The sequence below is a fragment of the Pelmatolapia mariae genome, linkage group LG3_W (genome assembly GCF_036321145.2).
Source record: "Pelmatolapia mariae isolate MD_Pm_ZW linkage group LG3_W, Pm_UMD_F_2, whole genome shotgun sequence".
NCBI classification, from domain to species: domain Eukaryota; kingdom Metazoa; phylum Chordata; class Actinopteri; order Cichliformes; family Cichlidae; genus Pelmatolapia; species Pelmatolapia mariae.
This window is the reverse complement of record NC_086229.1, coordinates 25,655,855-25,678,734: the sequence shown is the minus strand read 5'-3', so window position 1 is coordinate 25,678,734 and position 22,880 is coordinate 25,655,855. Positions and strand designations below refer to the sequence as shown.

Here is a 22,880-nt window from a genome sequence, read left to right as displayed (position 1 = left end):
CCAGCACAGACCAGGTCCATCCTGGAAGCAGCTCACCTGGTTGGGTCTGAGCAGTTCCTGCTGTCAGACAGGTGTAAAGACTCTAAGAACACTCTGCACACACTATATGATGACTCCACCACTGAGGCTGCAGCAGACAAACCTCGGTCCACATTCAGCCTGACTCTAACAGCCTGGATCAAACACAGAGCTGCCAGCTGCTGCTGCTTTTGTTCCCAGCTATCAGACAGAAGCAGAACCAGCTCCAGGTCCACAGTCAGGAACAACTACTGGGAACCAGCATCAGTCCTGGGGCACAGACAGAGAAAACAAGGAGATGGCTCATCGTTAGAACAGGACCTGTACTGCTTTAACCAACAGCTCCACACTGGTCCCCACAGTCTGCTGGTGTGTAGCAGCAGATGTGCCGGCACAAAGACTACAAATCTTTTATGATCTATTCAAATAAATCATGAGGATAAATCAAAGCAGCCTGCAGCAACACCTAGTTTTGAGCTGCTTGGGGAAGAAGTCGTAGACTCTGCAGAGCGCCAAGGCAGGATGACGACCACCAGGGGGCGTCATGGAGTGAAGCCTGACCAATGGCATCACTGGAACATGAAAAATAAAAACAGTCTGAACACAGAAGGGAAACTTTGACACGTAACAAATTGCCAGCTGTTGGCAGCTGTTCATGAACACATGAAGAAGAAGCTGAAACGTCTTCATTTAAAGTGCTTTTATAAAACCTCCACATGTACCCGAACACGTTATTCTCCATGAGAAAACATCTCACTGAGATCTAGAAACACCTGGTGCCCTCTCAATTTTAATGTCTCACTGATGAAGTTGAATTATGAATCATTTCTTCCAGTGGGCTGTGTGTGAGATTCCCTGCTCTACTGTGAAAGGAGCAGAACTCCAGACGACACTAGTTTTACAGAAAGATGAAACCATCAGCAGTGTGTTCAGTCAGGAGCCGATCCCTCAGTGAGGACCTGAGCTTTCATGTGATTATCTGATGATGTCACAGAAACACTGAGTCACCTGACTTAGGCAGAACATTTGTGAAGCAGAGCTCAGAGTCGGGTTTGAAGAACATCTCCTTCTGAGGTCTCCACAAGCTCAGAGCTGCAGCATCTTTGCTCCAGTCCTCTGCCTGTTTCTCACTGAACCTGTGAGCCAAAGATGTATCTGCAACACAGACAACGAGGGTCAAAGGTCAAAGAGTGACAACTCAGGCTGAACTGACACGTCACAGTTCTAATGTTTTTTTGCCTAAAACTTAAACCCAACGATCCAACTGATCCAATCAGTCCAACTTATCCTGACTCTGGATGAGCTGAAGCCGTTCAGAAGCTCCATCAGCTTCTGGAGGTCACAGCTTCTCTTTTCTTTGCTGCAACTTTAGTCTGGTGTTTATTAATTTTATTCTGATCGAATCTGGTTTTAGCCTGATTTGAACTGGTTTCAGTCTGGTTTAAACTGGTGTTTGACTGAGTGCTGGTCTAACCTCCAGTTTTCCTCCTGTAGATGACTCCAGCCAGAAACAAGATCAGACCCAGGATCAGTCCTACGGCTCCAACGATGATCAGTCTCTCTGTTTCAGGCATGGGTGGCACTGAAGACACACAGGTGAGAGTCACACAGGTGAACGGACACACAGGCGGTGTACAAGTGTGTGTGTCCTTTATTGTTAATGACTTTTTCCTAGCCTCAAAGCTGGATGTTTTGTTTTTAACGGAGACCTGGATCCGCCCTGGTGAGTCCTCTTCCTTTTCGGAACTTCTTCCACTAGACTGCGCCTTCTTTAACACTCCTAGGACTGTGGGCAGGGGTGGCGGAGTAGCCTCGGTTTTTCGAACTAAACTCAGAGTGCGACTATTGCCCTCTGCCTCATATTCCAGCTTCGAAGTACAACTTCTGGAGCTGCTTGGTTCCTCTCGGATTCTCTGTGTGGTAGTGTACCGCCCTCCAAAATGTATTAAGGATTTCATCAGTGAATTTGCTGGCCTTCTAGGATCTATCCTCACGCTTAATGATCGTGTTCTTATTTGTGGTGATTTTAATATTCATTTATGTTGTGAGGCTGACCACCTCGCCAAGGATTTTTTATCCCTCATTGACTCATTTAATATTACCCAGCGGGTTAGACAACCCACTCACACTAAAGGGCATATGCTGGATTTGGTTCTGTCGTATGGCCTGGATATTTCCATCACTGACATTAAAGATGCTGGGATTTCGGACCATTTCCCAGTTATGTTTAGTGTCCAGTCATGTAACCTGGATCTGAACTTTGAGGGCCCACAGTGCCTAACACGCCTGATTAATTCGGAGTCTGTTGCCCTCTTTTCCGAGGCTTTTGCTAACACTGTTTGCTATGATGACTTTAGTAATGCTTCCCTCTCGGTTGATGGTTTAGTAAACTTTATTTCCTCTACATGCTCCTCCATTTTGGACACTGTAGCCCCAGTTAAGACCAAACGCCATAAAATCTCTCGTCAACCCTGGTTAAATGAATCTACCAGTGCCCTCAGACGTGATTGTCGCCGAGCCGAGAGGAAATGGAAGAAAGATCAACTCCAAGTGTCTTTAGACATCCTGCACATGAGCCGGTCCATATATCAGAAGGCCGCTAAAATGGCTAAAACGTCTTTCTTGTCAAATATTATTGCAACTAACAGTCATAACCCTCGAGTTCTATTTAAAATCTTCAACTCAGTGGTTAATCCCTGCCCTGACGTCTTGATAGATGCCTCCCCGGCCCTTTGTGAGAAATTTTTGAACTATTTTGTAGATAAAATATCACTGCTAAGGGCTTCACATCCCCTGATTGTAAATCATGCCCCAATCCCAGTATGTTCAGCTGCCTTCCATCAGTTTGAACTGGCATCACTCACGACGTTAAAAGAATTAATTAATACCCAGAAAAACTCTAACTCTTTGCTTGACACCATCCCTTCGCGTATAAATAGTTCGATACTATTGGGCCTTGTATCCTAGCTTTAATGAACCTATCACTGTCATCTGGCTGTGTTCCGACTGCCTTTAAACATGCAGTCGTGCAACCAGTTATAAAGAAAGCTAGCCTTGATCATAATACGCTAGCGAATTACAGACCGATTTCTAAACTTCCTTTCTTGTCAAAAATCCTAGAGAAAATAGTGCTTCAACAACTTCAGACTTATTTAGAGAGAAATGGTCTATATGAAAAATTCCAGTCTGGATTTAGACAGCGTCATAGTACTGAAACTGCTTTATTAAGGGTTTTTAATGACCTGCTCCTAATTACTGACACGGGGCATCCCGCAATCTTAGTCTTACTGGATTTGACGTCAGCATTTGATGCTGTTGACCATGATATTCTTTTGACAAGGCTTGAACAAGTAGTTGGCCTAAAAGGAACTGTCCTTACATGGTTTAAATCGTATTTCTTTGATAGGTCATTCTCAGTCATGATAGGAAAATATTCTTCCACACCTGCTCCCCTTCGTTGTGGTGTCCCCCAGGGCTCGGTGTTGGGCCCTGTGTTGTTTTCCTTGTATTTGTTGCCACTGAGTTCAATATTTGCTAAACATAATGTCTCTTTTCATTGTTATGCGGACGACATTCAAATTTATCTTCATTTGACCGGACCTGCGTCCTCCCCATTACATCTTCTGCTTGACTGTTTAAGGGATGTTAAGGAATGGCTATCACAAAATTTTCTTACACTAAATGAGAAGAAGACAGAAATTATTGTCTTTGACAGAGATACATCTTCAGGACGGCTAAATGACATATTTGGTCCTGTTGCTAGTCATCTTACTGACGCCGTTAGGAACCTTGGAGTCATTATGGATAGCTCATTTAAATTAGACAAACAGGTATCTAGTGTGGTTAAATCCAGCTTTCATCAATTACGTCTAATTTCCAAGGCTAAATCTTATATTCCCTACAAGGATTTGGAGAAACTTATTCATGCCTTCATTACTACAAGGCTAGACTACTGCAACTCCTTGTATATGGGCCTACAACTCTCCCTCCTTCAACGACTGCAGCTAGTTCAAAACGCCGCAGCTCGCCTTTTGACTGGCTCAAGAAAGTATGACTCTATTACTCCTGTCCTGGCAAACTTACACTGGCTCCCCATTAAATTTAGAATTGATTTTAAAGTTTTACTGTTTACTTATAAAATTTTAAATAATATGGCACCTGATTACCTAGCTGATCTTCTCTGCCTATATAGCCCCACAAGAGCACTAAGATCATCAGACCAACTGCTCTTAGTGCAACCCAGGTCTCGCTTGAAAACCAGAGGTGATCGTGCCTTCGCCGTTGCAGCACCTAGATTATGGAATACACTTCCTTTCCATATACGCGCATCGGATTCTATTCAGTCTTTTAAATCACGTTTAAAAACATACATGTTCGACATTGCATTTAAGGTCAATTAGGGCAAACTGCATCCGGATTGCATTGGATTATGTAACTATTTTATTGTATTTTCATATTTATAATTTTATTATACTTGATTTTATCTGTACTATGATCTTATGGAAAGCACTTTGGTGTACTTCGGTCTTGAAATGTGCTATATAAATAAACTTTGATTTGATTTGATTTGATTTGATACAGACAGGTATTTACCCCAGTTAATAATCAGTGGTTTCTCCAGGCTGGCGTGCTCCACCATACAGGAGATCTTCTCTCCAGACCTTCAGCACAAACACAAACCAACATCACTGATATTTATCTGATTTGTGTGATCTGATGGTTACCTGATCACCTGAAACACAATTTATATGATGGACTTGACTCACGAAGATGTGGAAAAGAGAAATTATGGAGATGTTAAAATAACTGAATCAGCAAACGTCCTGTTTTAAACTTTCAACAATATTAAAAACAATCTTGGGGACTTCCTGTTTTCGATCTGAATTTTCAGACAGTTCCTGCTGAAACACTCGTCTCTGCAGGAACTGGAACGTCGGATGGATTCAGTTTTAGCAGGAATGAGGAAGGAGAAGAGGGAACAGGTTTCACAGGCTGAGCTGTGAATATTTGCGTCTGTGGATGATGTTGCTGTCATTCAAACTAAAGTCAGTGAGCTGGAGCCACAGAAGAAAACTTGGACAAAGATCAGAGTTAACAGCCTGAGCTGAAGGATAAGACCCTTCAAACTCACCTGGGCATGTACTCCAAGTGGGAGTGGACCTGGTAGAGCCAATCACCATTTGCAAACTCTTCAGTGGAAGTGATGTCAGAGGTTATTTCCTGTCCATTTCTCAACCAGCTCACTTTGATCAGTTTGGGGTAGAAGTCATAAACGCTGCAAACCAACATGGCAGGATGGTGACAACCAGGAGCCATCGTGGAGTGAAGTCTGACTGATGGTTTCACTGGAACATCAGGAAGAGGAGGAATGTTTTTACTTTGTTCAAAGTTAAAACTGCAACACAATAAAGCTGAAGTGACTGTATAAATATAACAAGTCTACAGTTAACTGTAGACTAAGTGCAGACAATTCAGTCAGGAATTGTGTGAATGATGATGATGCATCAGTGTTATAAGGTTTATATGATGATCCAATGATGTCATAGAAACACTGACTCACCTGACTTAGAAAGAACATTTGTGTACCAGATCCCAATGTTGTGTTGGCAATAAACCTCCTTTTGAGCTCTCATTTGAGCGAGTATTGCCTGATCTTTGTTCAAGTAGTCTGCATTCTTCATACCAAACTCAGTGTATCCAACATACTTTCCCACATTGCTGCTGAACCTGACATACTCTATCTTGTTGTAATAGTAAGAGCTTATGAACTCGATGTCCTGCAGCTCAGTGGAGTTAAACAGGCAGCGAGATGAAGAGTAATGCTCGTATCCATCTGAAATACAAAGATCAGAGAATCACTCTCCTATAGTAGTCTGGGAAGCTTTTAAGAGCAGGTTGTTGGAAAGATATCATCATGATATCTTCATCTTATTTAGATCATTAAGCTTAACAACAGAGTATCAGTGTCACGAGGCAAAATTGACATGTTTTAACTTTGCATTTGTTGATGCATTCTCAATCATCCAGGAAAGTAAATCTCCAAAAGTTAATTCTGTTCATCTGGACGTAGCGTTAAGAGAGTGAAGAAGTCACTTGGATGAGTGACGAAATGTTTCTCCCACAAAACGTTACGTCCAGATGAACAGAATCAACTGTTGGAGATTTGCATTTGTTGTTTTGCATGTATTGCTGTGTTTTGTGTTCTTTTCTTGTTGAGTGTTTTTATGCTTGCAGTGATTGCCATTTTGTTTATGTTGACGTGTGCCATGGAGACTCTGCTCACTTCTGACTGCTAAATGGACACACCTGGGTAGCCACAGGGGCCAATAAGAGGGCCTGGCAGGACAGAGACAGGGGAAAAGAAATGGAGTGGTCTCTGGTGGCAGGTGGCTGCCGCAGAGGGTGGCACAGAGGGTCGGATAAATGAGGCTGGACATTCTGTGAGTGTGAAGCTTGACTGGATGCAGGCAGGTTTTTGGAAGGCCCGGTGTGCTAGGCTGAGACAAAGACGAGCGGAACCAGATGATATTCTGCCGGCAGCTAGACCCAAGGACAGGGAGATACACAATTGAGTGACGAGCAGAGAGGTGATGGCTAGATGCCTGGTTCGAGAGACTGGAGACCTGATACGCGTTTAAGCCTAAGGCAGCAAGGAGTTCGGTGCTCTGCCCTTGCGGGATAAGTCTTGCCCAGCTATTGACTAAAAGGTGCTCTGGGTATTTTAAGAAGAGTGACTGCCGCTTTCCTCCTGTCCCCCAGTGGCTGCCGGAAAGAAGTGGTGGAGATGAGACGTAGGGAGGACGAAGCCGGCTTCGCAAATTTAATGGATGATTCACGGGACTTTTAGTAGACTACATTGATATTTTATGCAGCTGTTTTATTTTATTTTGATACTTGTCTCTGATCAGGGCATTTTATTGTGTTCTTTGTGTGAAATAAATTACATATTAGAACTATATATTTTTGTTAGTAACATGTTATGTTCTAATGTCTTAATGAAATGTTGCAGGAAAGTCTTTGTGTGACTGGATATTAAATGGTGGGTTTGTAGGGAGAGCCTGAATAGGAGTAAGCAGAATAAGGACACAAATCAGAGTATTCTGCATATAAACTGACATTTACCTTAATTCCTATTCATAACCAGATGTACAGTTAAAAAACAGAGAACTGTGGAGTCTCACTATTTGTATAAGTACAGTTAAGAAGAAGAGATGTTAACCACTTCTCACTTTATTTCATGAGTCATTTGTTTCTAGTGCCTTGTCTTTATTTTTACTTCCCCTCTCCTTGTATAAACTACATGTATTCAGTGTTCCATATTAGGAGCGGGTGGTGAAAGAAGCTGGCAGAATTATTGGAACGACTCTGCCAGAGATTAGCAACATCTTCCCCACTCGCTGTCTGAGGAGGGTGCACAGTATCCTGCGGGACCAACATCACCCTGCGCACCACCTTTTCCACCTGCTGCCCTCAGGGAGAAGGTACAGGTCCATACAGGCCAGAACGTCCAGATTGGCCAACAGCCTGTATCCACAGGCTGTGAGGCTCCTGAACTCTGCCCCCCCCCCCTCTCACGGAAATTAACCATATCCAACTTATTAATAGCAGTGAACTGGTCTGAAAAATAGACAATTATCATATTTCACAGTACAATAATTTAACGGGTTGCACTGTTGCACTTTGTCATATTTCTCAGGTCTTTGTCTGAATGTCCCATGAACATTACCTGTCATATTCTCATGTTTTTGCTAAGGATCGTCTCATTGCACTGAAGTCACACTGGGTTAAATAGTCACACTTGGGTCTAAGGGGAATTTAGTATTTATTATTATTTGTTGTAGAAGCTCCAAACACAATTTCATTGTTCTTGACAATGACAATAAATAAATACTTGACTTAATACTTGATAGGACCATTGCTTTTTTTCCCTACAAAAACAACCTCTATGAAAATTGATCTAACGCTCCATTGCATTTTTATCCAGATGAGACAATTAACTATTGTTCCAATGCTTCAGTAATACAAACTCCTTAATTTTCTCAAGTTGCCTTTGATGCTGTTCAGTCCCATTCCCACTCACAATCAAAGGCTTGTGTCCAAGCTGAAAACTAAGTTGCTTTTCTCTTTTTTTTTCTTTCAATAAGTGAGGAAAAACTTGATTTTTTTACCTTTACTGTATTCTGGTAATCTGTTTTTCATGAATGCACCTGCTGAGTACTTGAAGAGGTTTGAAACTATCTACCATTGTGTTTTATTACTGGCTGTGGAAATGGACTACATCACTGTTCTCTGTATGCTGCTGCTAAATGTCCATCTCTGTATATCTGCAGACTCTCATTTGTTGGCTTTTCTCTATAAATCTCTCCTTGGGCCGGTTCCCTTTTATCTGTGTTTATAAGTATAAAAACCATAACCAATACCGCCTTCATTCTCACAATATCATACAACTGATTCTTCTGAAAAGAATTTCGAAAAAATGCTTTTAAATATGCTGTCCTTGTTTCCTGGAATAATCTGCAGAAGGAGCTGAAATTGTCAGAAATGGTTACCCTGCAGGAGTTTAAGTTAGTTTTAACGGAACAAGAGAATAACTCTTTTAGTCAGTGGGACTGGTTTTAATTGTTGCTCTTAATGAGTATTGTAAATTTTTCACCGGTTTGTATGCAATATTGTAATTGTTTTAAATTGCTGTTATGTGTTGTTACTGCCATGATGCCAGGTCTCTCTTCCAAATGAGATTTGAATCTCAGTGAGATTTTTACCAGGATAAATGAGGGTTAAATGTTAATTAATATTTATGCACATTTACTTCACATATGAGTAGTTCCTGTTGTGAAACCAGAAGGAGACACAAATCCCTGGCATGGCTGATGGACCAGGAGTGAATCTAACAGTTACTTTTATAATTGACTAAATATGAGCAAAGTATAATAAAGCAGCAAAATGATCTTTATGAAATTGTTTTGTTCAGCAGTTTAATAAGTAGACTGATGGATGGATTCATGAATCCAGCTGTGATGCTGTAAGGCTTAATGATGGCTGGAACAGTAAACTCCAGCTCTGGGAGGCAGACAAGGATCGTCACAGATAAAGGTTACAAACTCCACAACTACAATAAAAATTGTATCACATCCTTCACTTTCCTTTGATCAGTGAACACTCTGTATCTGTGACTGATCAAGTGTTTGATTAGTGTATTGATCTTACCTGCTGTGCAGATGTTGATGAAGAGGAGCATGAAGCATAAAATCTTTGAAGCCATGTTCCTGAGTTCTCTCTGACACAGTCTGAGAGCTGCTGTAAAAACCAGAGTGCAGAGTCACATGACCACAGCATCAGCTGTTACCAGGAAGAAATCTCTGAAAATAGTTTTGTTTTTGTTATATTATGCAAAAAAAACAAACAATATATTTTTAAATTGTTTTGACAGTCCAGGATGTGCCCTGCCTTTCAATAGGCTCCAGATACCCCGCAATGCTAATTGGATAAGCAGAAGAGAATGGATGGATGTTATAAATTATGAATCAGAAACACAAATGTGTGAAACTCTTTCATATTATTGTCATTCATGAGAGTTTTTATTAGTTAGTTGGTTTATTTGCTTTGATTTCATGAAGTTTACAGTGATCAGCTATGTTGGACTGGTACAGAGCAGCTGTGGTGTTCATGGTCAGTGTGAAGCTACAAGAAGGGTAGCAGACCTTTATATTTGATGTTATGATGCTAAGTAAATTCACTCACTGAATTTAACCTTTTACAGCAGCTTTATAGAGTCTACTGGTTGAAAATCAATCAGATACCTTGTGAAGTATCAGCTTATGCCTTGTTGTATTCAGTTGAATCTGCTGATCAGAATCAGAACCAGAATACTTTATTGATCCCTAGGAGAAATTGTTTTTCGTTACAGTGCTCCATTAAAAACAAACATTAACAAAGACAGACAATATATATGTATATATATATATATACACACACACACACACACACACATATATATATATATATATATATATATGTAAAAGTCACTGTATATACATAAAAGTCACTATTAATAAATAGCTTGAAAAGAACATGTGCAAGAAGGATGTAGCTGTTGCAGTAAACAGTGCGTTAGGTGGATGAGTTGTACAGGAAGATGGCCACAGGCAGGAATGATTTCCTGTGTCGTTCAGTGGTGCTTTTCGGTAATCTGAGTCTTTCACTGAACGTGCTCCTGTGACTGACCAGCAAGTCATGGAGTGGGTGGGAGGTGTTATCCAACATTGTCTTTATCTTGGACAACATCCGCCTCTCCGACACTATCCTTGTCAATGTATACTCCAAGATATTTATAGTAATCCACAATGTCCACATTGACCCCCTGGATTGAAACAGGGGTCAAGTGTTTACTGGTCTTCCTGAAGTCCACGATCAGTTCCTTGGTCTTTGCCACGTTGAGCTGCAGATGATTCTGCTCACAGCACGTGACAAAGGAGTCGACCACAGCCTGGTACTCTGTCTCATCATCCCTGCTGATGCATCCAACCACCGCGGAGTCATCAAGTTCAAGCTCAAGTTCAAATTTTATTTGCCACATGCAATGGCAGGTTGCCCTGCAGTGGAATGAACCTGCCCCCCGACCATACACACATAACACAGACATCACATGGGGATACAAGTCAGAGAACGGCTGCATTACAGAAAACCACTGAAATGTACACTACAATGGGAAAATACAAGAGGAAAAAAAGAGACCTCTACTCATGCTGGGCTATAAGAGGACAGCATGAGAACAGGAAAGAAAAAAAACTCCTCTGCACAGAAAAGCACATAAATGTCCACAGTACAACAATATAGAGCATGTGACCAGCAACAGGGTGGGGTAGGGGGTGAGGAGTAATCCTGGACAACACAGCAGCCATGCTGCCACTGCGCCGACTCTCCAGAGTGGGCCCAGACCCGCCTCGTGTTCCCCAAGAGGAGTCAAGCATCGAAGGCGTTTGGAAAGGGAGGGGGGACAGTGAGTGCTTATCAGTGTAAGTGTATGTGTGTGCGTGTCCATAGTTCAGCTGAGACAGTGTCCTTCGCCCTGCCAGGCTAAGTAAACAGTCTACCAGCCAACTCAGGTGGCCTTGCATGGAATGGTAGGAACAGTCCAAAACACAGTTGTTATCAGGGAGTTTTTGTTCGGCTCCAGCCTTGAGCCCACAGCTGGTGCAAAGGGGTAGCCGCATTGTGATGGTGATATTACTTTTACAAACAACTCATGAGAATTCCGAGCTGTTTTCAGCACTCCGACACTGGTCTCTCAATCTCCCGTTGGATAGCTGCTTGTTTCTCCACGATTTTATTAACCTTCAATTCTGTGGTCTTGTCACTCTTTTGCTCACAGAGCAGATTCTGAGACCTCACAACCGCAGCCAACTGATCCACGCTGTAATCCAGCTTCCGCTCAGAGGTGTTATTCTGAGTATTCACTGCAGCCGTAAGCGCCTCCAAGCTGTTAACCATGCTGCACTCAGTGAGCCTTTTCTGAGAAGCCGCACCTCGTCCCATCGTTTCAATCCCAGCAGGCAGCCTTGTAGGGGTTTGAACAGCCGGTTCCGCTTTCTTAATTCTCTGATAAGCCAGGGCCAAGCTAGCTCCGATCAGCAAGAACCCTGTTATCATGGTTCCGAATAAGTAGATATCTTCAGCGTCCTCGATCGACAGTCCCGCCAGGCACACGATCCTCCATTTCTGCCACCCGTCCATCGTGTATCCGGCAGGGAAAGTCCCTCCAGGGCACTCGGGCTCTCCCGAGCCCAGACTTCTCGTTGAGAAACGGGTGTCAATAGCATTCAGAGACCAGTTGATCAAATCAATAATTCTCTTTTAGGTTTTTAGACACAGACTGTGAGAGAGTGTTCCAGGGAAGTGGAAAAAAACACATGAGACAAGACAAGGACATAAGAAGCTAAGCAGGGAAGATAATGGAAAGGAGAGGAGAAAAGTGCGACCACCTTTGCCAAGAGCCAAACGAGAAGAAAACTTCATCAGAAAACTTCTGAAGATGGCAGGTCCCTGTGCAGTGGTTGAAGTCTGTGGTGTGCAGGGTGAAGAGGAAGGGGGAGGGCACAGTCCCCTGTGTTGCTGATCACCTTGTCAGACACACACTGTGGGAGATGTACATATTGTGGTCTTCCTGTCAGGTAATCAACAATCCAGGACACCAGAGAAGCATCCACCTGCACCGCTGTTAACTTATCACCCAGGAGGGTCGGCCTGATGGTATTGAAAGCACTGGAAAAGTCAAAAAACACGACCCTCACAGTGCTCGCCGGCTGGTCCAGATGGGTGTAGATACGATTGAGCAGGTAGATGATGGCGTCCTCAGTTCCGAGACGAGGCTGATAGGCAAATTGAAGGGGATCCAGATGTGGTCTGACAATGAGTCGCAGCTGGTCCAGGATGAGCCTTTCCAGGGTCTTCATGATGTGGGAGGTCAGTGCCACGGGCCTGTAATCCTGGGGGCCACTGGGACGTGGTGTCTTTGGAATAGGGACGAGGCATGATGTCTTCCACAACACTGGGACCCTCTGCAGACTCAGACTCAGCATAAACAGTTTATGAAAGACTCCACACAGCTGGGGGGCACAGGCCTTGAGGACGCGGGGACTCACTCCGTCTGGTCCAGCAGACTTGCCTGAGTGAAGTCTCCTCATTTGCCTCTCAACCTGGTATTGAGTGAAGGTGATGGGTGGGGGAGGGGTGTCAGGATTCTCACAGGAGGCAACAGCGCCATGTGGAGAGAGAGGCTGGCACAGTGCTGTGGCTCTGGATTCCAGGCTGACTACAGGTGAGGTTGTGGGGGTGTGAGCAGACACTGTGGTGTCGAATCTATTGAAAAACAGATTCAACTCGTTAGCTCTATCCTCACCTCCCTCAGCTCCCCTGCTGTTGGTTGGCCTGAATCCAGTGATGGTCTGCATGCCCCTCCACACCTCTCTCATGCTGTTCTGCTGGAGTTTCCACTACAGCTTCCTCCTGTAATTGTCCTTAGCTCTCTGATCTTGTCCTTTAGTAACACCTGGACCTTCTTCACTTCCTCTTTATTGCCCCGTCTGAAAGCCCTCTGATGATCAGCTAAAGAAGAAAAATCTACTGGAGCTCAAAATGCAGGTTTTTATGTGACTGATCTCTAAGTTAATTTTTCTCATCTCCACATGATCCCACATCGACCTTTGGTTGTTAGGTCTCAGTAACACTGGACTAGTTCACCAATGACAATATAGGAGCTCTCTCCATATCACACTGTGGTGGGGCGTGGCCTGCAGTGCCGTGCAGGGAAGGTGGACGCTGCTGCACGGCATCCACAATCATGCCCCGCCAACTTAAATATTGTACTTGGTCCTGTGGTTGGTGTTGTGATGTGCACAGAACAAAAAAAGTGATCAAAATGCCACTGGGTCTGCCGTGGTCATTTACACACACCTCTAGGGAACATCTTAAAAAACAGGTCCGAAAGAAAGAAAGAAGGCAAATGGATCACCTTCCCCCAGAATCCCCAACCAGTAACTTACCTGTGAAATGAACCCTGAACTCAAACACCCACCAGCAGCAGCAGAGCTCAAATGTATCTTCAATCAGCCTGAATGTTTCATTTTGTATTTAAATGTAACACTCAGAAGCCATTTTTGGCTGTTTTAGAGGGAAGTTTCACAAGACTTTGATGGATTTATAAACCAATATTTAATTGTGATATGGCATTTAAGTTTAATAGGGCTTGGTATCATCACTATTTTCTAGAATCGATTTGATTCCAATTCACAAGGTCCCGATTCGATTCGATCCATGACTTGATTCGATTTGAATCAGGGAAATTTTGCCTCAGACCGTCATAAATATTGTAATTCTAATTCCTAATCAGTACATATCCATATTTTTATATCTATAAAAAGAAAAATGACACTTGTGTGACTTTATCAGAGGTGTAAGCATCACAGCAGATGCCTTTGTGTCAAAGTAACTGAGGATAAAAAACAGAAAAACATGAAGCAGATTTTCCTGGCCTGGCTTTTTATAGCAGATAACATTAAAAATGTTCTGCAGTGGATCAAAAATGGAAGAAAACCATGAATCTTAAAAATTACAGAGGTTTTATTAGAGACACAGGCAAGCATTTTGCAATTTCACATAATTTTAAAAAGTTAAAATTTCTTCAGTATTGAACAGCAGAAATGAGGCTTTCTTGTTGGAAGTTATTTAAACAATTAAATTAAAAAAACAGCAGGTGACAGCTAGTAAACAACAGCAGACTGGTGGGTAATAAACAAGCAAATAATGAAGAAGAAAGAGGTTTTTAGATGGAAAACTGTTCTTAAAGTACACTGGGAGAGAGAGAGCTGTGCATGAAGTGGGATTTTTATCATGGTGGAAGCAAAACAGCAAAATTAAGAACAAATTCATGACGATGTTTATGTGAATCGAAATGTGAAGTGAAATGTGAAGCGTAGTTTGGTTCTTCTTTTGCTACTGGTTCAATCAATTGTGACTGGAGAGAGATGAAACCTGCAGCATCAGAATATAGCGCAAAAAAAAAGATGTACACAGCGGACCCGCCGACGCATCAAAATCTTTGACCTGTCGTCTTTCAGATTCTGGCATTTGGGCAAAATTAATTTATATTTAAAAATCGATTCAGGACTTAAATTGAATCATTATTGCTTTATTCAAGCTAAAATCGCATTTAAGTGGAAAATTGATTATCAAATCCCACCCCTAAAGTGTAGTCTTAAGGCGGAAGACTGTATTCTGTGCTCTCAGTGTGAAGTCCAAAAACAAGGCTGCTCAGTATTTCCTTCATCTGAGTTCATACAGACCAAACTGTCTTAGCAGCCTTCTGTTCCAGCACTCAGTGACACAACACTGAATCAGGGAGTCTTTGCACCCTGACTGGTTTTTGTAGAAGATGAGAAAAAGCCTGTGCAATCACATTTTATCATCAATAATTATAACAATGAATAAAAACATGATAACAAAATGAAAGGAACTGAGATCAAAATAAATGATCTCAAATCTTTATCAATAAATCTTTAATGACACAAAAAGCCTTCTGGTTCACATTACTGTTCTCTGTCATCAATGCAATCATTCTGACCTGTTGCCGCTGTTTTTAAGGACAGGGTTTCTTCCAGATGTTTAATATGTAATAAAGCAAAATATCAGGATGTAAAAAAAAAAAAAAATCAATAAAGAGAAGCAGTTAATCTGGAGATGGTGTCTGCTGGCACCAGAGGTGAAACTTTAGATTTTGTGTAATCAGATTACAAACTGCTCAGATTTATTAAAACATCAGACCAACATTCAGTGTCACTCGGTTGCTCTGATGAGTAAGAAGATTCCTGCTGCCACACCGAGGACACCGACAGTCAGACCCACTCCACAAAACATGGCAGGTCCAAGAATGAGATCAGTGTTCACCACAGCTGCAGACAGAAACACAGAGAGTGATGGGAACCTTCACATCTGGAAATAGTCATGGAGTCCCACAGGGTTCAGCGCTGGGAACTATACTTAATATTTCCGCCAATATTATTAGAAACTGCATCATTTTCAATACTATGCAGATGACACTTATATATTTTTGTCCTAAAAGCTCATTGAAAAGCCTTCAGTTAATCCAAAATGCTGCAGTTGTTCTAGAGTATTTATACACACATATCCTTAGGCAAGATACTAACCCCAAGTTGCTCTCCGATGCGTTCATCGGAGTATGAATGGGTGTGAAAGTAGTTTAGTTTGCACTTGAGTTTAGATGTGCTTGTATGAATGAGTACTCTGAGAGAGTAGGAAAGTGCTATATAAGAATCAGCCCATTTACCATTTACCACATGTGTTGGGAGTTGGAGAAGTGTTCTTCTACCATTTTTTGGAATTGTGTTTGGCTTCTTTGATACCCCTCTTTAGCTTAGCCCTGGCTGTACTGTAAGTGTGTGCATCTCCTGACCTGAAGGCGGTGTTACATCTTACATCCCGGTTCATCCAAGGCTTCTGGTTGGGGTACATGGTGATATGTTTCTGGGTGGTGACACTGTCTGTAGTTTTGGAGATGTAATCCAGTACAGATGAGGCACTGGTCCAAGTCTGTGTGGGTGAACGTATTCCAGTCTGTGTTATTGAATCTGTCCTGGAGCACTGCATCTGTCCCCTCTGGCCACACGTTAATTATCCTCACAGCAGGTTTCACCCATTGGATAAGTGGTGAGTACCGAGGTGTGAGGAACAGGGAGAGATGGTCCGATTGTTCAATGTGGGGGAGGGGTGATGCTTTGTAGGCTCCAGCCAAGTTGGAATAAACATGGTCTAAAGTCTTGTCTCCTCTGGTGTGGCAGGAGACATGTTGGTGGAATCTGGGGAGGACTGTCTTTAAGTTTGTGTGGTTGAAGTTGCCAGAACAATAAATGCAGCCTCAGGGAGTTTAATCTGGTGTTTGTTAATAGCTGCATAAAGTTCTTTCATGGCCAACCTAGCATTAGCATCAGGGGGGATATCATCGGAGTCATCTGCTAGCCTGCCAGCTCAGTGTGCATGGCGTCCTGCTAAATCAATAGCATTATCCTGGCAGCTGTTGTTCAACCATGTTCCAGTGAAAAACATGACATTTGAGTCCATAATACGTCAGTTGTTAGTGATGGAGAGCCGTATCTCATCCATTTTGTTTGCCAGAGAACGGACATTGCTTAGCTTAGCTTAGCCCATAGGCCTCCGCACCTACCTTGCCTTTGTTTACGTTCTCGGCGCTGCCTGCTTGCGCTTCCGCCTGGCCGGGGAGAGTGGACAGCCTCTGGTGTTCTGGAGATCTCTGGGATGAGTCAGAGATCGGCGATAAAACTGCTGGAGTTATGAGTCCAAATGTCCAGAAGCTCTTGTCTGCTGTAAGTCAGCAACGCACAGCAATTCTGGATGAATAATCCGGTCAACAGTAGATAAAAAAAAAACGCTAAATAGCAGATTCTGGAGAGACACTGAACCTCGTGTTGTTCACGCGCCACCATCTTGGTCCAAGCAAATTAGTAATTCCTTTTGTGCATAATTTTACATTGATGTTAATAATAATTTAATTAAAGCAACAAAACAACCTGAAGAGCCGGTTGGGAGCCGATCCGAGCCGGAAAGCGCCGGAATTCCCATCACTATTACAAATAAAGGGTTCCTGGTTTGATACCAGGAGGACTCACAAATCCCTCTGTGGTTATTTCAGGATCAGTATCTAATAAAAATAAAAATAAAAACATGCAGGTACCTGCTGTGCCAATGTCATGTGATCAAAGGTGGAGCTAAATGTTTTTTTTGTAATAATAAATCAGGGTCCCATCATGATATGAAACATCATATTGTTGTCACTGTTGAGTGTCTTTATGAAATAAAATAAATTATTTTATTTCATATTTATTTTGGTTTATAACTTCAAGTTATACACCTCAGTAATCTAACCATGGATTACAGACAAACAGGAGTTGTTAAAAGTCTCATCGATCGTGTTATAAACTGAGTTTTATTTGTTTTTTATCCTAACTGTAATCCTAACCATGATTCTTTCAAAAAGAACACTTGGAGGTAACAGGACCAATGACCTTTCAGCAGGAAGCCACCATGCACATGCAATCTGGGGGCAGGTATGGCTCAGTAGGTAGAGTGTCTGCCCCATGATCGGAAGGTCGGGGGTTCGACTCCACTGAACGGCTACCCTGAGGTACCCCTGAGCAAGGTACCGTCCCTAAACACTGCTCCCCGGGCGCTGCATTGGTGGCTGCCCACTGCTTCACTGGGTGAATGGGTTAAATGCAGAGGAGTAATTTCCCTTCGGGGACTAACACAACACACACACACACACTTACTTTATCTTTATCTTCAAAATAAAAGCTGTGCGTTTTAAACTGTTTATTTAAGATGTTTCCTGATTTGATGAATAATTTAAGATTTTTATGAAAATGCAAATAATAAAATAAGTATCAACATGAGAAATTAAAATTAAAAAAGAGAAAAAATCCAAAACTCAACAAGACAGGATTTATTAATCGTAGTGTGATATTAAGTCCTTTTATGCTGAAATCAATTGGTTCTTTTAAATTTTTGGTTTTCTACACACTGAAGTCATACTTTAATTTTTTTAATGATGCTAAATGTTTCCGTAACAGGGACGATATGTGTTTTTTTTACCTCTCTGGGTGTTCTGGCTTTACGATAGGCCACAGCCCCACTGCATACTGCAGTATTTAGTCTATTTGTGAAGAACTGTTTCACACTACTGATCTATTGATCTGCATTTCATGAACAATTATCTCTGAATCAGTGCACACCTGGTCTTATCAGATTTTCCAAAATCCTTTCTACTCAAAATGTTCCTAAAGCCTTCGCTGGTTTGCACAGGGATGTTTATGAACAGTCTCAGGCTCAGACACGGTGCTCGAAAATCTGTCAAAAATTTGTCAAAAGTTTTAGTACGACTTTGCTAAGCTACAAACCTGCACCGCTTGATGGATTATCGGAGCATTACGGTTGTCACAGGCATCGTTTTCTCCTGAATTCCTTCTGAAAAAATCTGAACACAACAAACTGGTGACCCGACGCGATTTTTCGGTTGGAAAGGAGAAAAGGAGGATTGGAGAAGCTCCTGCCTTCAAAATAAAGGTAAGCAGAGTCTGTTATATCAAAAGCTGCAAAATTGGCCATAAACCAAATTAAAATGTGAGCGGTGAGTGGTTACAGTTCTCTCAGTCACACTGACCGAGTGTTTATATGATAAGATACATGTTTAATACATAAAGTTGGAATTACAAGTTAGTAAGAAGGTTTTTAACAAAGGTTTAATTTAAGCCTGAAGTGTAAAGGTGAAAGAAATTTCAAGGTTTATCAAGGCTAACAAGGAAGTAGGTCAAAGGTTAAGATTAAGGATTAAGATGAATCAGAAAATTATGTAATAAAATGAAAATGTGAGATAAAGGAATAAATAGGTCAAAGGTCAGATTAAACCGGTTAAAACTATGACTTTAAACAGCTTTAAATCAGGTTAAGAGTGAAATTTTAACCCTTTGTTAGTTAAACTAGATAAAATAATTGGAATAACCGATTGGGGGAAAATCGTAAAGATGTTGTGATCAAAGCTCTTTTAAAATAGTTTGTACGGCATAAAGAAAAAACACGTTTCAGTATATTGTTACTGATCCAAAACCGCTGTAGACACTGGTAGTGACCTCAAATCATTGTTACTGAGGAGGGAGGAATTCTGCCTTAAACAGTAAAGTGTTCTTTAACAGTACGACATTGATAGAGTTTGTTTGTTTGTTTGAGAGTTCAGACTGAAAGGGAGCGCACAATCGCGTGTGTGTGTGTGTGTGTGTGTGTGTGTGTGTGTGTGTGTGTGTGTGTGTGTGTGTGTGTGTGTGTGTGTGTCTGCAGCTGTTCTTTGTGTTGTTGCTGGATCGTTGCCTCACGGGGAAAGTTGTGTGTGTGTTGAACATGCAGACTAACAGAGACTGCAGCTGTCAGCAGCCACACACACTTTATATTCTTCAAATCAAATCAGAGTGAAACATGTTCACTGACAGCTCAGCTTCAGCATCTTATTCATGCTGTGACTGCAGCCGTTCAACTCTGTTTCTCTTTAACCCAAATCATCACAACATGGAAATATAATCATCAAAATGATGTAACTGGAAGGATGCAGCAGTCCGTGCTCCACCTTTCTCCTCCACACCTGCAGGGGGAGAACATGGATGCATGAATCTCTACAGAGTTCTTTGAATATTATCCGTCTTAACAGTTTTCAGTGAACAAAAATCCTCACAGAGCCAAAATAAGCAGTTTGTATCCAACATAACTCAGCTGGACTCTGATGCTCCGTATAACAGCCACACATGAGTCTGGATTCACTCAAAGCATTGAACAAACTTTATTGTAAATGAAGCTTTTGGACATTTATTCTCTGATATTTGTTCTTCAGCTCGAGTCTCCATCAGTGGGAACATTTCCTGATTCAACTTTTCTTCTGTTCAAATCAAACTCCATGAGAATCAAAGTGTGAATCAGAGTCCTGATGATCAGATTCTATAGAAACATGGAGACTGTAGAGGATTTACACTCAATATGTTCATTTGTTCCCTTCAATAAAAATCAATCAGTTCATCCAATAAAATCAGTCGTTGATCGACTCAGTTTGATTGACAGGACAGATGATCAGAGGTGCAGAGTTTTTACCACCATGATTAGGACATGGACTGAAGAATGGGTGGAGTTTGTGAGTGAAGGAGCAGCCAGTAAAGGAGTAGATCAGAGCTGCAGCACCTACATCATAAAAGGAGACCAGACCCCCCTCATAATCCACAAACACCCCCACCTTCTCGGGACCAGGATGAAGACAGAGGGGGACTGAAGGGGAAGCACGGGCACTGTACTTATTTCCATTTCTCAGCCACACAGTCCAGAAACCATTTCGAGGACTCACTGTGACTTTTCCCTTCCTGTTGATCGACTCTGTGGCCACTCCTAAATCCCACTCAGTCTTTCCTTTAACCTGAACCTCAAAGTAAAACCTGCCTGAAGAGAAACTCTGCTCTCCTAAAACATTAGCACACAGAGAAAATCTCTCTGGGTTGTCTGGAAGTTTCTTCCTCACATCACCACAGTACACTTGTTTTCCATCATCAGACAGGACGAGCCAGGAATTTGTTGTATCAGGATCCAGAGTCACATCCACCTCATACTGCTGCACCCTCTGCAGCTCAGCCTTAAACAGCTTCTTCTTCATGGGTTTCCAGACTGTCTCCTCCAGCTGAGCCACAGCTCTCACCACAGTCCTCTCATATGATGGTGGACGGACTCTGACCTCTGTCCAGTCCTTGGTGGGTGGAGCAGCTTTCAGGGAGGAGAAGCTTTGGAGGAGGTGGAGGTGGTCTTCAGACCGTGAGAGCTGCTCCACCTCAGAGCTTCTCTTCATCAGCTCAGAGATTTCCTGTTCCAGATCTTTGATGAGACCTTCAGCCTGTTTCTCTGTAGTTTCCTGTTTGTCTTCGATCTCCTTCATGAGCTCCTTCAGGCGTCTCTCAACAGACTTCTTCAAAGCAGTGAAGACCTGAACACCTCCTGCTTTCTGTCTGTCTGCAGCATCTTTACTCATCTTCACTGACTCTTTGATCTCCTGAATCTTCAGTCGTCTCTTCTGGATCATCTGCTGAATCTCAGCCTCTGTCTTCTCCAGCTCTGCCTTCTTTCCTTCATATTCTTCTCTCAGAGGAACAAACTCGTGGTTCTTGTGCTCTAAAACAGAGCAGAGCATGCAGACACATGTCTGGTCGGTCTTACAGAACAGCTCCAGAAGTTTATCGTGCTTCATACACATCCTGCCTTCCAGGTTCTCCACAGCATCAATCAGCTGATGTCTTTTCAGGCCTTTCACTGTCAGATGAGGCTCCAGGTGAGTGTGACAGTAGGAGGTCTGACACACCAGGCAGGACTTCAGGGCCTTCAGTCTGGTTCCAGTGCAGACGTCACAGGGAACTTCTCCTGGTTTGGCAGCTTGTTGCTCTGAGCTGCTGCTGCTGGCTTTCTGCTGAGCTTCACGTCTGAACTGAGCAACCATCTCAGAGATGAAGGTGTTGACCCTCAGCTGAGGTCTAGTGGAGAAAGTCTCTTTACACATGGGACACTGACACATTACATTCATGTCCCAGTGCTGACTGATGCAGGTTTTGCAAAAGTTGTGTCCACATGGTGTAGAGACTGGATCAGTGAACACATCCAGACAGATGCAGCACAGAAACTGATCTTCAGATCGCAGATTGCTGGCAGCAGACATGTCTGCACTCTGAGGGAGAAAGAAAAGAAACATTTGATTCAAAATTCACTTTAAGTTTCATTTTTACAAAGAGAGAAACAAGCGTCAGTAGTCTGAGGAGCTTGGAAAGAAAAGTGTCTGGACTTCTTTGAGTTTCTTGAAGATGTTTCATCAGAGAAGCTTCTTCAGTTCTCAGAGTAACTGGTGGAGACCCAGCAACACACTGTTGTGGAAAATTTAAGAATAACCTGCAACACACCCAGTGAGCTTGATTTCAAGCGGGGGGCTATACCTCCTCCCTCACAGAGAGAATTATGACCGTGTTTTCTGCTTAGCCTTCACCTAAGGATTTACATCCCTCATAAGCCGAAGGAGTTTCACTATCTGTTTAACATCTCCCATTACAATGGCCTCAATGTGTTAACATTCCACATGCATATAAACTGGTGACAGGAGTGCTCTTACTATAGTAAAGTGAGAAAGTGATATTACTGTAACTAATGTGATATGATTAAATATGTGATTAAGACATGAGAAAAGAAATCTGACTCCACAACACTGAGACACAAACTAGTTCATCCGAAACACAAACTTAACAACGTTGTGTCTGCTGTACAGTTCAGCGTCCAGATGAACAGGATCAACTTTTGGGGATGAAGATGAATACAGTCGTTAAAAAGATGTGAAATTGTTTCTCTGACTTTTTTACAGAAGGTCCAAGATTCATCCAGATCATTTTATACTTGAATAAATCAGTTTGTTGAATATATTCCATGAATTATTGTGAAGTAAACTTCGACCTTGTTGGTGACTAAATACTTCTTATTGTAAGTCCAGATCAACGACCCATTAATATTAAACCGTGACTGTTCCAATAGAAGTGACAGTGAGGAGGACAATGAATCATAAACCTCAGAAATGTGTTATTAACTGTTGATCCAGTATATTAATGGCATTTATGAGAACATGTGTATTCAGTGGTGTCTGTATATTTGGTCCATTTGTGCGTCATTAAAAACTGTTTTCTCTCACAGATACTGGAACATCACAGCTCCTCACAAACTCAGGA

At 42.2% G+C, this 22,880-nt stretch overlaps 2 protein-coding genes across 2 annotated transcripts; both read right to left on the bottom strand.

Moving 5' to 3' along the window:
- Positions 1-401: 401 nt before the first annotated feature.
- LOC134624349 (H-2 class II histocompatibility antigen, E-S beta chain-like) lies at positions 402-9,286 on the bottom strand. Its single transcript, XM_063469334.1, has 7 exons — positions 9,226-9,286; positions 5,579-5,851; positions 5,150-5,363; positions 4,612-4,679; positions 1,493-1,600; positions 1,027-1,173; positions 402-590 (listed from the first exon to the last, which is right to left on the bottom strand). Exons 1-7 carry the CDS (start codon positions 9,278-9,280, stop codon positions 463-465), a joined length of 993 nt encoding a protein of 330 aa, XP_063325404.1. The 5' UTR covers positions 9,281-9,286; the 3' UTR covers positions 402-462.
- A 10,887-nt stretch (positions 9,287-20,173) lies between these two features.
- On the bottom strand, positions 20,174-21,865 carry LOC134621353 (E3 ubiquitin-protein ligase TRIM21-like). Its single transcript, XM_063467814.1, has one exon. It carries the CDS (start codon positions 21,863-21,865, stop codon positions 20,174-20,176), a length of 1,692 nt encoding a protein of 563 aa, XP_063323884.1.
- Between the last annotated feature and the right edge of the window lie 1,015 nt (positions 21,866-22,880).

Bases quoted from the DNA above. Each gene is read 5' to 3' on its own strand.
- LOC134624349 (XM_063469334.1), bottom strand. From the start codon at position 9,280: ATGGCTTCAAAGATTTTATGCTTCATGCTCCTCTTCATCAACATCTGC. The intron at 5,364-5,578 runs GTGAGTCAGTGT...CTGATGTTCCAG, and splicing joins AAATGTTCTTTCTAAGTCAG to TGAAACCATCAGTCAGACTT. The intron at 1,601-4,611 runs GTAAATACCTGT...GTGTGTCTTCAG, and splicing joins ACCACTGATTATTAACTGGG to TGCCACCCATGCCTGAAACA.
- LOC134621353 (XM_063467814.1), bottom strand. From the start codon at position 21,865: ATGTTTCTTTTCTTTCTCCCTCAGAGTGCAGACATGTCTGCTGCCAGC.